At 35.3% G+C, this 17,610-nt stretch overlaps 1 protein-coding gene across 1 annotated transcript in view; it reads right to left on the minus strand.

Annotated features, from left to right (window-relative positions):
* The window catches only part of LOC127635292 (POU domain, class 6, transcription factor 2-like), a 137,171-nt gene that overhangs the window by 104,161 nt on the left and 15,400 nt on the right, over window positions 1-17,610 (minus strand). Inside the window, exon 2 of the mRNA XM_052115208.1 lies at window positions 6,642-6,739. Coding sequence (XP_051971168.1) covers window positions 6,642-6,739 — 98 coding nt within the window. The remainder of the gene's footprint in view (window positions 1-6,641; window positions 6,740-17,610) is intronic.

The raw sequence follows: 17,610 nt of genomic DNA on the forward strand, positions 1-17,610 counted from the left end.
CTCTCTCTCTCTCTCTCTTTTCATGTTAGATTCACTAATGGCTCACACCGTTTTCCCATCAGCCTTCTCTCTAAGCGACAAGGCAGCCAACAAACTGATCTGAACCCCAGCGTGTCTGTGAAATGGGATCCCCCAGGATCAAAACACACTTTAAAATGGCTGAACAACTCTACACTCAAAATACCCTTGGGTTGTTGATGTCACGCCACAGCCTCACTTCTCCTAAATTTCCATTTCCATAGACATAAGTAAGCTTTTCAAGGATATTATGGTGTACAGTATTTGTCATAAACACTAATGGTTTTAAAGATTGTTGCAGAAGATCTTTTTTTTTTTCTTATTGTGCATTTGCTGTTTGTTTTATGCAGCTACTTAATTCAGTTTATTCCGTTACTGTATATTCATTTTCTTTGTAAACACCAGTGAGCAAGAAACAGTTACTTCGATCTACTCTCAAATCCGTGTTCCCACACCTATTGATCAATTCATTTCTTTCACTTTCCAGTCATTTTTTATTTACTGTAATTATTAATTTATTTATGAAATTATAATTTTACCATTTAATAAATTATTATATATTATTTTAGAGATTGCATACAAAAAGAGAATGCATTTCAAGCTGGTGATATATTTTTCAGATGAGCGAAACTAGAATAAGTTAAATTCAAGAAAATCACCACTCATTGTAAAAAAAAAAAAAAGAAAAGATCAGAACAAAAAAAAAGACCTCTCCAACTTAAGGATTTCTAGTGACTTGTTGCATCCAAATATTTCAACTGGCTCAATAAAAGTTCTGTAAATTGAATATTTTCTATTGTGGTAGCAGACTATGGTTTATTTAGAAATTATATGTTGAGCCAATGGAAAAAAGTTTACAAAAAACATCTCATTGGTTCAATGACATATTTTGAGTTTTAGTAGCTAACCTAATAATTACATGCAAGCAACCTGACTGAATTGTTGACTTTCCATGCCTTTTTAAAATTGTATTTCAATATTTAATATTCCATTATAATTCCAGGCCTGGAAATTTTACAATTTAAAAATTCCCTGTTATTTCCAGGTTTCCCATGACCATGGGAACCCTGTCAAATATACAGGTAGTTGCCAGAAAATCTTCTTTAAGGAGAAAATGTAATATCCTTTAAATGAGTATACCACCATTTAAGGGATTTGTAAGGTCTTACAGTTAGAGAGAAAATGAGACAGTGATCGTGTCAGATGGTTATACCATGGTACTTTGATATAGTGTAAATACCAAGGTGCTGAATGATTACCATCTTCATATATCAAATTATTTACATGGTACTTCAAGGTACTTCAAAGAAAACATGGCATTATTTACAATCACAACACTAGTTTTTATAAAAGCCAATACTGAACGTATATGTTCTCAAGAACCTTTGACTGATATGCAGCATGCTGTACCTTCCTGCTATGGCTTTTGGGATTAAACAATCTTTCCGTTTCCCCAAACCCCCATTCTTCTTTCTAATAGGAAGAACAGAGGGAGCCCAGTGAAGGAAATGCTGAAAGATTACTAGTAATCAGACAAATAGCAGCCCTCTGTCAGTGTGCACGAATGAAGCCAGAGGCACCACAAAGAGCCGGACCCATGTAGAGCTAACTGCCCTCTTACTGATCCAGTTCAGTAATGACAGTGGTTAATCCGAATGTCTGCTAGCTGCCTTGAGACTTCACACAGGTCACATAACTGCAACACAGAGGCTGTATCACCTAGATATCATATATAGACTGTGTCTGTTCCCCGAACTACCAAAAACAAAACACTCACTAAATCGTTAAGAAAGGTCAAACACGAAAATAAAAAAATAAAAAAACAATTGAAGATAAACATCATAAAGATAGGGCTACTTAACATTACATCTCTTTCTACCAAAAACGAATTGTAAATGAAATTATTACAGATCATAGTTTGGATACATTCTGTTTGACTGAAACCTGGCTTAAACCAGATAATGAATCAACTCTCCCAGGTTATTATTATAAACATCTGAAGGGTCGAGGAGGAGGTGTTGCTACAATTTACACTGAAGTTATTGGTGTTACTCAGAGAACAGGATATAAGTTTAAGTCTTTTGAACTAATAATGCTTAATATGACACTGTTAGATATACATACAAAATCTCTGTTGTCTTTTGCACTTGCTACATTATAAAGATCACCCAGGCCTTCCTCATGTTTCCTTGGTGAATTTGCACATTTTTTATCAGATCTAGTAGTTAATGTTGTTAGAGTTTTAATTGCTGGAGACTTCAACATTCACATAGATAATGAAAATGACACATTGGGATTAGTATTTTTTTATATTCTCAAATCTCGTGGATTCAAACAAAATGTGACAGGACTCATCACCATAATCATATGATAGATTTCATTCTGTCCTATGAAGTTGATGATGATACCATAGAAATTCTACAGCAGAGCGCTAACATCTCAGATCATTACCTCTTCTCTTGTTTATTGTGATCAGCTAATGTCACTCAATCTACACCACGCTATTGTTCAGGTAGAACTTTTATTTCGAACACTAAAGATAGCTTCACTAATAATCTTCCAGAATTGTCTCATTCTCAGTTAGCCAAAAATGTCTAGAAAACTTGATGTAATAATAGAAAGTATAAAATACAGTCTTCTCTAGCACTATTGATAGTATCACCCCCTTCGATTAAAGAAAATTAAAGAAAAAAAGCCTCTCACCATGGTAAAATTATCACACTCATGCTCTCAAGAGAGCAGCTCAGAAAACGGAGCGCAGATGGAAGAATACAAAATTAGAGGTATTTGGCGGTGATTGGAAGGATAGTGTCTAAATTTGTTAGGAATAAAGCATCAATTGAACCAGACATTCTGTCGCAGCACAAGAGTAATGACTTCATGAATTTCTTTACTGATAAAATTGAAATGTTCAGAAATAAAATTGGAACTATGCAATCAACTGTCATATCACCTCAGAAAACAGTGTCTCATCATTTTGCTCACGAGCAATTTCAATCCTTCGCTGTCATAGGTCATGAAGAGCTAGCAAAACGTATCAAAACATAAAAAGTCACAACATGCATGTTAGATCCAATACCAAATAAGCTCTTAAAAGAGGTATTCCCAGTAATCTCAGAACCTCTTCTTAATATTATTAACTCTTCACTATCCTTAGGACATATTCCAAGAAACTTTAAAATGGCAGTTATCAAACCACTTATTAAGAAGCCACAGCTTGGTCCAAGAGAATTGACTAATTACAGACTGATTTCAAATCTACCATTTATTTTGAAAATACTAGAAATGTGGTGTCCTCCCAACTATGTTCATTTCTACAGAGAAATGGAATATATTAAGAATTTCAGTCAGGATTTAGGCCTCATCACAGTACAGAGACTGCACTTATCAGAGTTACAAATGACTTATCATCTGATCGCAGCTGCATTTCTCTTCTAGTGCTTTTAGATCTTAGTGCTGCATTTGATACGATAGATCACGATATTCTCTTGAATAGGCTGGAGAATTATGTTGGCATAGTGGACTTGTAATAGCATGGTTTAGGTCCTATTTAGTAGATCGCTACCACTTTGTATGTGCAAACGAGGAATTGTCAACTCAAAGAAAAGATGAGTATGGAGTGCCACAGGGATCAGTTTTAGGACCACTGCTTTTCTCCTTATACATGCTTACCCTGGGAGATATTATCAGGAATCATGGAATAAGTTTCCACTGTTATGCCGACAATACCAACTTTATATTTCTTCTAAACCCAATGAAAATTCACAAATCTCCAAATTGCAAAGTTTATCAATTAAATAAATAATTGGATGGCCAGAAATGTTCTTCTACTCAATTCCAACAAAACAGAGGTATTAATTATTGGACCAAAAACCTCTAAAAATGAGCAGCAAAAATTGTATTTGACTCCCAATGGATGTACTTTTACTTCGACTTCTACAGCAAAGAACTTAGGTGTTAAATTTTATATCAATCTGTCCTTTGAAAATAAAATTTCTAATGTTTGTAGAACAGCATTCTTCCACCTGAGAAATATTGCTAAATGATGACACATGCTCTCTGCTGATGCTGAAAAACGAATTCATGCATTCATGACCTCAAGACTAGATTATTGTAATGCATTACTGGGACGATGTCCAGTAAGTCCAATAAATAAACTTCAATTGGTTCAAAATGCAGCTGCCAGAGTGCTGACTAGAACCAAGAAATATGATTATATTAGCTACATTTTATCATCGTTACATTGGCTACCTTTTAAATTTTGTATTAAATAAACAATTATTTTAACTACATACAAAACTTTGAATGGTCTAGCTCCACAGTACTTAAGTGACCTTCTGACATGCTATATTCCATCACGTTCATTATGATCACAAAATTCTGGCTTGTTAATAATTCTAAAGAATATCAAGATCCACAAAAGGAGGTAGATCCTTTTCATCCTTGGCTCCTAAACTATGGAATAGTCTCACTAACATGGTTAGGGGACACACTCACTCAGTTTAAGTCTAGACTAAAGACTCATCTATTTAGCCTGGCATGCACATAATTTAACCTTTATCTCACAATTATGCTGCTTTAGTTAGGTCTGCTGGAACCAGAAATATCCTTCGTGATCTATAACTCTGCTTAAAATATTATGGCATCTACGCTAATATTATTCTATTTGTTTCCATGTCTCAACCTCGGGATTCATATCCTGAGGTTACCAGAGCCAGCCAGATCCAGCTCCGTTCCTGCTTGGTTTCCGATTCCACTGCTACGTTTTGCTGAGAGATGACAACAAACTACAGCCAGTGCCAGCCAGACATCACTTCAGTCTTTAGACTTCAGAGGGTGCCAACTGATGCCAACTCCAACTGTAAGACATAGAATACTTAATATGCCACTGCATGGACACCACCGAACCTCACTGAAATGACCTGCAGGTTGAACTGCGATTCACCTCATTAATATCTGCCTGCATAAACTTTGTCTATTGATGGTCTACACTCTCAAAATTGAATACACAGATTATCATTTAATTGCCCAAAAAAAAGCCTTCATCAGGCAACTAACAAAGGACAATGCATCTGTGTAAACTTCTGTAGTTTATCCAGGATGGACTTCAAAGACATTAGTCATTAAACTTTAAGTAAAAAGAAAAATTATGTGTGTATATATATATATATATATATATATATATATATATATATATATATATATATATTATTTATTTATTTATTTTTTAAACACTGGACCTTAACGCTTAATTTACTAACCATGACTTGCACTGCACATAAATAATTAATATTGGCATTATATTCATGCTGTTTAGCCAGAGGGGAACTGGCCCCCACAGTGAGCCTGGTTTCCCACAAGGTTATTTTTCTCCATTAACAAACATCTTATGAGTTTTGTGTTCCTTGCCTCAGTTGCCTTCCCTTTCTTACAGGGGTTATAAATACAATTATTATATAATTATTTAATTTCTATACAAAATTTACAATCATATTTAATCAAACTACACAATAATCACTAAGACTTTATAGATATTACAGTAACTTTTTTTTATTTCCTGTAAAGCTGCTTTGAAACGTAGTGCTATACAAATAAAAATGACTTGACTTGACAGTACACACGATATCCATCTCTAGAGTGAGAATCCATCAAAATATATTGACCCAGAAGCAAGGGAATTGGCCATGGCATAGAGAGAGAGAGTAGTGTGACTGAAAAGTGTTTGTTTCTGTGGGACTGTCCTGACAGGGTTCATCTATTAAAGCAGAGCTCAAGGAAACAGAGAAGACAAGGGCCTGGACATTGCTGCTGCATGTTGGGCTGGATAGGCATCATTTTCCTTCTTTTTAAAGAGTTTGTTTGTTCTCCTCATTTAATAAAAAAAAAAAAAAAAACTTGGATGGTTTTCAGTGAATATGTCCTTTTGTGTTCGGTGTAATAATATTTGTTTGTTTTTCCGAAAATTTTTTGGGTGTTGACTTAAATTGTATGCTATTCAAAGTCAACATAAAACTCTACCCATTTTGCTTGTGTAATGTGACGTATTTCTTAGTGAAACAGAATATTTTTAACTGGGGCAAAGACCTGGATGCGTGTTTGCAAAAAACAAGGTTTAAATAAAAATGTCAGAGACCGAGAATAATAGAATTGCAACGTTTGTTTAAAGCAATTAAATAACATCTCATTTTCATGTACTATGGGTAAAAACAACTCGTAAGAACAGGTGACACACTGAACTGTATTACAACAAATTCTGGCGGGGAAATGAGTAGTTCTTTAATAAAAAAAAAAAGACTTTATTTTATGGTTTTCATGGTATATAAAATATACTGCCTTGCATAGAGATGGGAATTTTGATTATACCAGCATACTGTATGATGCCTTAGATGCTTTAAAGTCAACATGAAATTAAAACTGACCATATTTACTTATACACCTTCCACACATTCCTGGTCTTACTGTGCGTGATTCATCTTTCATCAAAAAGCAAAAACTTGCTCAACCACAGAAATTAATTTTGCCCCTTATTTTTCAACCTTTAACCCTTCATCCACCCAACTCCATTCTGGGATGTAAAGTCATGTTGAATAGTGAACAGTGTGTACACGTGTGTGTTTTCTCACCTGTGGTCCTACTGGGTACGTAGGGTGAGTTTGGCCCACATGACCATGTTCTGTGGGGCTGCTGCTTGTATCAGACTGAACCGAACCAACTCTCCCCCCTGAGAGTGAGAGAAAGAGAGAGAGAATTATTTGTCCATTCTTAAATCATATAGTCATTTTAAAAAAAGATCCACCACGATTCTCCAAAAAGCTGCACATCATTGCAAGCTATTTCCCATTTTATCCCTCCCATAATCACAAGCACAAACACTCAGAGGCCGTGTCACGCTGTGATGGCAGTGAGCCCTCAGTATGGTGCTCTGTAACTGCAGTAGTAAAGTGTTTTACCAATAAAAGAGCCTGCACACCATGTATTCAGCGCTAAACACACATCAGCAGTGTTACACACATCAGAACGTCTCCGTAATTCAGTGACTCAAACCGCACATCAATTTACATGCCGGAGCTCTCTGCTGATCTGTCAACATACACAAGTAAACACACACACACAAACAAGTACACAAGGCTGACATGAGATACCTCATGCCTCAACACGTACACTACACACACAGTATAGACTGATAGAAACGCCAAGCAAAAAAACTGAACATGATTTCTTCAATATAATAAGTGTTTAAAACTTAAAATTAAAATAAATAAACAAATAAATATGAAAAGCATTAGTGAGTAAATTACACATTGCTTTAATATCAAAGATCTCATGTCAGCCACATCAAAGAAAGTCAAAGCTCCTTTCTCAAAATTAATTGTGGGCAAGATCGGATCAAGAAAACCACTTTATTTTGATCTTGTAAAGCAGAATGATTCTAACAAGTTATCCAACAAGAGCAACTCATCCCTCATTTTTTAAGGGGCAAGCCATTACAGAAGGTTTTAAATCTATAGTATTTTTTTATGCTTTAATTAATAAAGCACTTCCATTTTCCATTACAAAATGTGTGTTCTTTTGGAACTTCTTGTTAAATGTTACCAATGTAATTCCTGTGGGTGGGTATTTCTCTATTTCTTACTGGTATCTTGAACTTATCATGCAAAAGCTACCGGGTCATGACTGATAAGTCATGAAAGATTGGATATACAACTTAAGTTTAGTTACATGCTTTTATCCCTCTAGTCTCATGTTAATACTGTGTGAATAATGTCTTAATCTTGTAGTTTTACATTTGAAAGGTATTTTTACATTTAACCCATTTTATTGCCATGCCCTATAGACTTCTGTTGTGCATTACTGTAAACACCATTTTTGAGGGATGAGTCAAAATTATCTTTTTGTGGTCATTCACAGCATGTCACAGATAGTGTCCAGAGAGCTTATCATATTGAACCTGGAACATTCCTTTAAGTCGTTCGGTGTTCATTGTGGAGCATCGAGATTGCTTTGCTTTCTAAATATATTATTAAGAAGACAATGTACTGTATATTTTACTATATTTATTAACATTAAATAGCTCTTAAAGGGATAGTTAACCCAAAAATGAAAAATATCTAATTCTTTTCTCACCCTAATGATATCCCAGATGTGTATGACTTTTTTTTCTTCACCAGAACACATTTGAATATAAATGGAAAAAATTCTTAGCTCAGTAGGTCCTTAAAATGGAAGTGGATGGTGATTTTTTGTTTTTTTAAAGCTCCAAAAACTACAAACAGTTATCATAAATGGCATCCATACGATTCCAGCTGTTAAATTATATTTTCTATAGTGATATGATCACTTTTGGCACAAAAAATAAAAATATTTAAGTACTTTATTTATCCAACGTGATTGTAAACTTCAGGAGAGGGTGGAGTCCAAGTGGTCTCTTGTGTGATGTATTCGCATTGCCATGATACAGATGTAATCTCACATTCTCTACTCAGTTGAGACATCCAGGATAAGCACACAAATGCACCATTGTGAATAAAGAAACAAATAAATACAGATCCAAACCAAAACCAACCAAGCTACTGTACTGTACAGCGTTCCTCCTTCTCACTTGTAAACAGCGCTGCTCTTATGGCTATGACACACATGCGTCAGTTCTCACATGTTTGAAATGCCAATGTGATGACGTCATACACGTGTACCCCTCCTGACCGGTAGCATGATTTAGTTTAAAAAATACCTAAATCTTTCTTTTTCACACCAAAAGTGATCGCTTCACTTTAAGAAGAGTCGTATGGATGACTTTTATGCTGACTGTCTGTGATTTTTGGAGCTTCAAATGAGAAATCTCCATTCACTTGCATTTTAAGGACCTACTGAGCTAAGATATTTTTCTATTTTTCTTCAAATGTGTTCTGGTGAAGAAAGAAAGTCATACACACCTGGGATAGAGAATTTTCATTTTTGGGTGAACTATCCCTTTAAGAAACTGGTTGGTTGACGCTTTCAATAGCTTTGTAAGAGTTGGCCTGGTGTCAGGTTTAAAAGTACAATGTTATTCAAATCAGTTATGTATAAATGATTAATCTAACTTTATAGTCTATTTAACCAGTCAATTTGGAGATATGAGGTCTGATCACAATTCACTTCATTGTATGGACATACAGAGCTGAAATATTCTTCTAAAAATCTTCATTTGTGTTCTGCAGAAGACAGAAAATCATACACATCTGGGATGGCATGAAGGTGAGTAAATTAGTAAATAAAAATTTTTATTTTTGGGTGAACTATCTGTTTAAAATAACTACCCGTTAGCCAAAGGTTTTTTTACAGTAGCATTTTTACATTCTTTTATAGTTAAAATTGTTTAAGAGTAAACATGACATATTTACTCTTCTCACATAACTGGTAACAATTTATAATAAGGTTCCATTCGTTAACATCAGATAATGCATTGGGTATCGTGAACAAACATTAAACAATATATATTTTTTAAAGCGTTTATTAATCTTAGTTAATGTTAGTTAATAAAAACACAATTGCTCATTGTTAGTTTGTGTTAATTCAATGTACATTCATTTTAACAAATATAACTTTTGATTTAAAAAAAATATTAGTGGGCTGCATGTTGAAATTAACATTAATTAAGATTAACAAATGCTGTAAAATTATTGTTCATTATTAGTTCATGTTAACTCATTTTTAACTGAGTACATTAAAACAGCTATACTGACAAAACTAACTTGAAATAACTTGCGTCGTTACATCAATTTTTTGCTGTAACCGGTATTGAGTTTGTTCCACTGTTTCTAAACTTTCACTGTTTTTGTACTTGTAAATTTAACAACAGGAATTCAGCTATTGACAAAGATAAACAAAGCAGCTGATTTAAAATGGTTCTTCTTTGAAAAAGGCTTCTTTGAGAATCACCATGGTAACATATCCTCATTATTCCAGAGATCACAGGAGGGTAAAGGCCTGTCTACCCAGCCCTAATTTTCCAAATACTCACTGATCAATCCTAATATAAGAGTTTGTAATCAGGCTACAAAGCACATTTGATGAAGGATATCTGTCGATGACTGGTCACCTGAGGAAAGTATTAACCCCCCGTTGTTTAGTTAACATCAGCCATTCGAATATGTGTTTTTAAACACCAGAAACTCATGATTAGATAGTTTGCCTCCGTATGGCTAAACAAGAATACATTTAGCTTGAGAGAAGGATAGAACTAGGGAAATAAAGTCTATATAAATATATTATATACAAATTGTCAGCTAGAATGCCAAAGATCTGCAAAGCTGTCAATGCTGAATGTGGATTTTTTTTTTTTATGAGAACTCTTTGAAGTTGTTTAAAATTTTTTCAAACTGTAATATTAATTTTTCACATTATTTATGTCCTGAGTATATACTGTGATCAAATGAATGACACTTTGGTGAATAAAAGAACCAATTTATTTCCATAAAAGCAAAATCTGTACATTATTCCAGACTTCTGGCCATCACCCTATATGCAGTAGATAATGTGTAATTTGTAATGTTTACCTGGTGCATTCATGAAGTTAATGCGTTAATACACTGTATCCAGCCATAATATGCTGCAATTACACTCTGTTTTTGTAATTTATGATGAAACTGACATCTTGTCCATGCCAGGCTCAACGCATGGATAATTGACAATAAAATGTACAAAACAGAGCAATTATAGACGGAACAGTATATTGAATGCAAATATAGACAGAATGGTTTATTGAATGCAAATAATTTTCTAACTGAAGCTCTGTAATGCTTTCCATGGAAAGCCCAGAGGGATAAATACACAATCACACGCACACTTACGGGGCAAAGTTACATTAAGAATCACATCCTTATTCAGTCTGTTATGATTGTTTATGTTCACGTGGTACTCCTGTTGTTATTTTGCCAATGACAGTAAAGTAGAGAGAAAGCCAGATTGAACCAGTACGTCTCCCCACTACCATTCTGAACCTGGGTGTGTGTGTGTCAGCTCCGGCTGAAGAGAGCGAGACCTCAAGAACAACATTCGGTAGTTGTGTGACACCCTCTGCCAAAATCAAGTTGTTGTGAACCGGCTAGTGAGATGCCAGCTTTAATATACGGCAATAAGAATAATTTTAGACACATTTGTTGACTACGCTGCCTGGCGTGACGTCGCAGAAATAGAAACCAATTCAAAAATAGAAATCCCTGTCGCTTGTTGAATGTCGTGGCTGGTTAGGACAAAAACTCTGATAAGCATGGAAAATATATATTTTATCACGTGTAGCGGCGTCACGTCTGTTTAGGACATGTGTGATTCTGCAAAAATGGGTGTATAAAAGAGAGATAATGGGTAGAATACCCATTATCGCCGCAATTAACTTTTTTTACGGTGACAATGGATTCCTAAGGAGCTCTTCACACTTGGAACGAACGTTTGCATAGAATCGCACACCAATAAAGCGGAGCAATTTTTTTTTTCCCGCACCACGAAGAAACGCCTAAACCAAAAAAGCAGTGAATCACATGTCAGAAGCTGCTACAGTTCACAAAACCAGCTGCGCCAAAGCACAGAGAGCTGTTATGACCACAACATTAAATGCTGAAGCACTGAAGACGTGTTTCTCGTGCATCAAATGGCTTAAAAACAGAGATGGTTTTCTCTTAACACGTAAATTATATTGCTGCATCACTACCTTGCATCCCCTTTAAAAAGATGTCTGATTTTACATGGATTGTCTTCATATATTGCTGCATTTCACTTAGAGTTCACTTAAATCTCAAATGTAACATATATCGCAGAATATTTTCCTTTGTATACCTTGTTTATATTTACCAAATAGTAATATGCTGTGACATGCAATGAACTCTTTGTTTTTGTATCAAAATGCCTTTGTATGCCGTAAACGTGGAATTGTCTCCTCTGTGCAATAGTTAATAGTTGTTAACAGCTGCCGTTGGCAAGTATTAGTGTATAATAATGGGCCCGACTGATGATAGTTTGTTGGGTGAAGTGTTGTATTTCTTGCATTGTAAGAATCTTTGGCCATTTAAATGCAGTCACGTTTATTTAGTAACATGTTTTGAGCAAATGTATTTACACTTGCAATAAAATACAGTCAGTTTAGTTCAAACTGACAACATCTGTTGAGTCACAGTCATTAAACATGTGCATTACGCAGTGAATAAAAAAATGAACTTAACATACATGCATGGCAGTGGCATATAATCACTCTTATTTCAAATGATAACATGTTTTAATCACTGTGTACAAATGATAATACTGCCAGTCAACTCATACAATAGGTGAACTGAAATAGTTTGTGAAGTGTCTCAAATGTTTTCTTTCTCGTTGAGCAACTCAACAACAAACTCTTCATCACTTCTGCAGCATGTAGAGAAATCTTTTTTTTTCTTTTTCGATCTGCTTGACAAGTACCTCTTCTTCATGCAGAAGGAAGACCAGCTCAAAGGTGCACTGAGCCGCATACCGTACATGGGTAAAATTGTTTGTAGATTAGCGCCACATTTTTTTTTATTGTAAAGGCTTGAGTGTGCTAACAGTCATTTTCATTCAGCAGCTTTCGGCTGCAGAAGGCACATGAGTCAAGCATATAAAAAAACAGAGTGAATGGGCGCTTAAGAGTACTTAAAGTTGAAGTTTGTAACTTTTTTGATGACAAAATACGTACTACTTTCTATAAGTAGGCCTAAGCCATTCGTAAATTTATGTCTGCCAAAAGTAGAAACACTGAGCATCCCAGGCACTTTCAAAACACTGATGTCTATATTTTGAGCGGCCCACTCAGCTCCACATTGTATGTCACTAAAACACCGCCGCCAGTAGGTTGAGCTACAGGACACCTACTGATGACGTGGACAAAGTAGGTGTTTAGCAGCTGGTAAGAAGTTTTCCTGAAAGTTCACTCCAGCGAGCTGTAACAAAAACTACAGAAACAAACTCAAAAACACCTTCTCATTGGCCATATTTTGTTCTAAATGATGTCACATCCATTCTTCGTTGTCATAGGAAGTATGCCGGGGCCTCAATGCACTTATCTTGGAAGATCAAAACAAAGAGAAATGACCCAGCTGTTTCATTATCATGCATAACTATATGATTAGGGGTTATGCAATGTTTGTTTTATAATGTGTTTTGTTTTCTGTTCGTATTTGATTTACTGCTGTATTCAGATGAGTGACAACACTAATAAGCATCTGCAATGATACGTTCTTCGCAAAGTTCATCAAATTATTAACATTAGAGGTAAAATCTCTTGTGTCACACTCCATAATCATGTGAGCTCAATATCAAAAATGAAAAACAAGGCTGATTCCCCTTCTAATCAAAGGAATCACTCAGCACATGACAGAGCACATGATAATATAAAATATAAATAACGCTTCATTTACGCATTGATGCGTTTGGTGTAACTTGGCCTGTTGTGAATAATGTAATACCTTTATGAGTGCAGCTGCAAAGCCTGGCCTATCGAACCACTGCCTTTCATTGGATGAGAGGGGAGCACTTGATCCTTTTGCAAATAACAGTAAAGTTAACACGTTTTAGTTGAATGGGGGGTTAGGGAGGAGGTGGGATCAATAATGAATAAATGCACGGGTCTCTCATCTAGGTTTTTTTTCCCTACCTGCAACAAAATTAAAAAACTAAAGGAGGAGTGGAGGGAGGGGGGATTATCAACAGTGATTCACTCCCATTACCCAATACCATTGTTCTTTTAACCTGTTTATTTAAACAGCCTTTGCTTTAAGTGGATTACCTTTGAGCACTGAGGATATATTATGTCTAATGTATTTATACAGAGATTGATGCGGCAGCTAGTTGGAGAGAATTTTTCAAGGGATGGATCCCTTCGCTCTACTAAATTAAATGTCAGGCACAAGCAACCAAACTGCTAGTACTAGTGATTGTTGGCTTTTAAAAACCTGGGGGTGTTTTAATGAACTCGCAGACAATGTGTGCAATTCCGTAAGAATAATCACGCACACTTCTCATGATTGACAGATTTGCAGTGCTCAGTATCCCAAGGAAACCACTTATCAAACCACTTAGCTCCATTACAGATACTCAGACTCACTCACTAATTCATAAAGTTATTGATAATTGAGCATATTTTGAAAATGTCACCCATCCTCCCAGGAGCAGTGCACTAGCACAATGTTTTTATGGCCCAACACAGTACCAGAAATGTTTATCATACTGAAATGTCCTTAAAATTAAAAATAGAATTTATTTACATGACACTTTCTTTAGGTTTCCAAATTTCTCTTGAATTTCTATGGTTTGACCTTCAAGGCAGTCAATAATTCACTGCATAAAACAAAATGCAAAACATGATTATCCTCGCTGCAAGTGAATATGTATGTAATGTGGTCTCCGTTATTTATTTATTTATTTATTATTATTTTTACCTTTTTTTTGAAGATGAGGGGATGTCAAGCAACTATTTTCTACCAAGTGACAGTTCAATTCACACCTTTGACGTCAACAACAAAAGATATGGGAAGGGTTTTTCTCTTCTCTTTTAAAAGTTGACAAGCCAATTTATAATGCCATCCAACTAATGCACAGTTTTATTGTTAGTCGCATGTTATTTTTTGCATTAGGCATTGAATTCTCTGCTGTCCAGTCTCTACCAGTTGAGAATCACTGTGCTAGCACATACAAAGAGGCCATGTTTCTCTCTGCTGATCTGAGGGTGTCCTCATTGGTGATCTACTCAATGTGGCTCTATCTACAGCAGGTAATACACAGCAGAGACCCAGACTGATAGCAAGGGAGTAGAAAACCTCACCTACAGATGTTTGGTTGACCTAACATTTACATTGCCGTATTAATATATTACAGTATATGTATATATATTATTATGTGTTTTATATTTTTATAAATATATATATACTTTGTAGCATTTTAAAGATAAAAGCATGGCAAAATTATTGCAAAATTAGCTGCAAAAATAAAGGGCATCTTGTGGAGCACTTGCTTCTGCTTCTGCAGTGCATTCTTCAATCAAGAAATACATGCCAATAAATAACTCTCATTTGTGTGTTCCTCATCTCTAGATTATTAATTTCCATCAACATCGATGCAGATTAAAAACATGGATAAATAAGCATTGTTGAAAGTAACTTTGTTGAAATGAACTGATCCGCATTGATTAGACTGACTGGCGGCCTATTTCCTAAGGGTTGTTTCGGCTCATGAAACTCACCTGTGATTGACTGGATGGTCGCTCAATCAGCCCAAAGAAACAAAACGCAAAAAATACTGTATATAAATCCACCATTTGGACTTGGTATGGGTTTTGTTTGGAAAAATGCGGGGGACAAAAAATCACCTTTTTAAAGAGTGCGGGGGACGTGTCCCCAACGTCCCCCATGGATGCTACACCCTTGAGCATGAATTCAGGTACATACACAGGTGGCTCAGCAGGTTTAGTTAATCACATTCAATAACTATGGACATGTGGATCAAGTTTGACAACCAGAAAGTGTCCAAATACTTTGTCTTCCTTTTGAATAGTACTGTTGTTTGACCATTTAAAACCAAAACATACTGTACTATTTCAGAAGATATGTTGTTATCTAATGCAATAAAATTCATACATTTTTAAGAGTGGCTTAATTGTCAAAATACTTTTCGGGGCAACTGCACATTCAAATAGTTAGAAATACCATTATGTTGAGAAGATCATCAAATGTTATATTTGACTATTTAATTATTTATTTTACCAAAATGACTTATTTATGAAAGCTATAATAAAATGTTAAACAAACAAATCACACACAAAATCAAATTACTTAAACACCTTCCTCCCATTGATCATTTGAGTGGCGACTGTGAAGCAGAATTGAATAGGCCTAACGTGATGGGTCTGCTAGGCACTGAATTGGCATTAATTGATCTCATCTATGTTACATTTCAAAAAGGAGCAGCTCGCCCCTCTGCAAATGATTGCACCATCTAAATTACCCACACCAATGTTTTTGTTATCATCGGCGAGCGATTCCACACACCACCTCTTCTGCCAAGACAGCCTCACTAAATCGACGTGTCTGAATTAAACAGTCATTGTTAAGGGCTTGGTTAGGGGTTGGCTTTGGCCCCTGCAGACATTTATGAATCAATTTTTCCTTCCATAAAAGAGGCGCTTTAACACTTTGGCTGTTTCAAAGGAAATGCATTATTTAATAACTTTAGTGATGGAGAGAGATGCTCTTTGAGGCTATTCAGTATCGAAAGACCCCCGCATTACTCTACCAAACCTGATGTTAAACATCCCTGCGTGTGTGTGTGTGTGTGTGTGTGTGTCTGCTCTGTGCCCTTTCATCTATTTATCATCTCATTCACAATCACGTGGTAAATCCATTTGGAATTACAAAGCACTCGATAAGTGTGCCACTTGCTTTTGTGCTGTTTTAAAATGCACAGTGAAATTAAACAGGCTACAAATGTGTTGAGTTGTAACAATATTGAGTACATGATATTATCGGCATTACCTATTGATCAAACCAATCCAACTGAAAGACATGTTTAGTGCTGTATTGATCTTCTCCAGTCCTATCTAAAATATGACTGCGAGAAAAGCCACTGTAAATACAAATCATTAAGCCTGATGCAGTGACCTCTTTGAAACACATTTAACTGTATTGGCACAGACTGTATGATTTGATTCATAATTTTGCTTAGGGCACAGAACACACTTTCATTTTTAGGTACAGCTGATGTTTTATTGACCTCAGAATCAATCAAAAGTTAATGCTTATGGTTTTTAAAGTTTAAAGCCCTGGCCACATGACAGACAGGTCACATTTAACACAAATTTAAATCCTGTCAATAATCAACCAATTGTGCTCAGATTGTTGGGTTATTGATTTTGTTAATGTGGCTTTTAAAACCAAGGTTACATTAGGAAACACAGAGGTGGTGGTGGTGGTGGTGGTGGGGGGGGGGGGGGGTACAGAGAAGTCACCAATAAACTAAATTTGCATTTTCTGAAGAAAATGTCAAACAAAAGAATAGTGTTAAGGTTTTAGGTAAGCTTAAATGAATATTACTGGTTCAATACAGGTTAAGCCCAATCGACAGCATTTAAGGCATAACATTGATTACCACCAAAATTTATGTTGACTTGCACCAATTGTTTTACGTTAAAATACTCCCTTTTACCACAATACCACAAGACATAAACAATATGTGTGTTAACATAATTTTAGCATGATAAAATCACTTATTAACCTTTATTGTAAAGTTACAGTAAATTTTACAACTTGTCAACACATTAACAAAATGTCAACAAACCCTAAAACCCTACAGTGACTAAAAATGACAATTGAAAGTACTTTAAAGATCAAATTATACATGATTTTTCACAGAAGAATCAATGTAAGTGCTTTTATAAAAATATAAGCTTCACATTTCTGCATTTAAACCCACCAATTGGCCACATTCACTTCCATTGTAAGTGCCTCACTGTAACCTTGATTTTTGCTTTTTTAAATTAAATGAAATTTGTTGTAATCAACATTATGCCACAAATGCTGTCGATTGAGCTTAAATTGTGTATTCCTTTTAAGGTTT

The sequence above is a fragment of the Xyrauchen texanus genome, chromosome 42 (genome assembly GCF_025860055.1).
Source record: "Xyrauchen texanus isolate HMW12.3.18 chromosome 42, RBS_HiC_50CHRs, whole genome shotgun sequence".
NCBI classification, from domain to species: Eukaryota; Metazoa; Chordata; class Actinopteri; order Cypriniformes; family Catostomidae; genus Xyrauchen; species Xyrauchen texanus.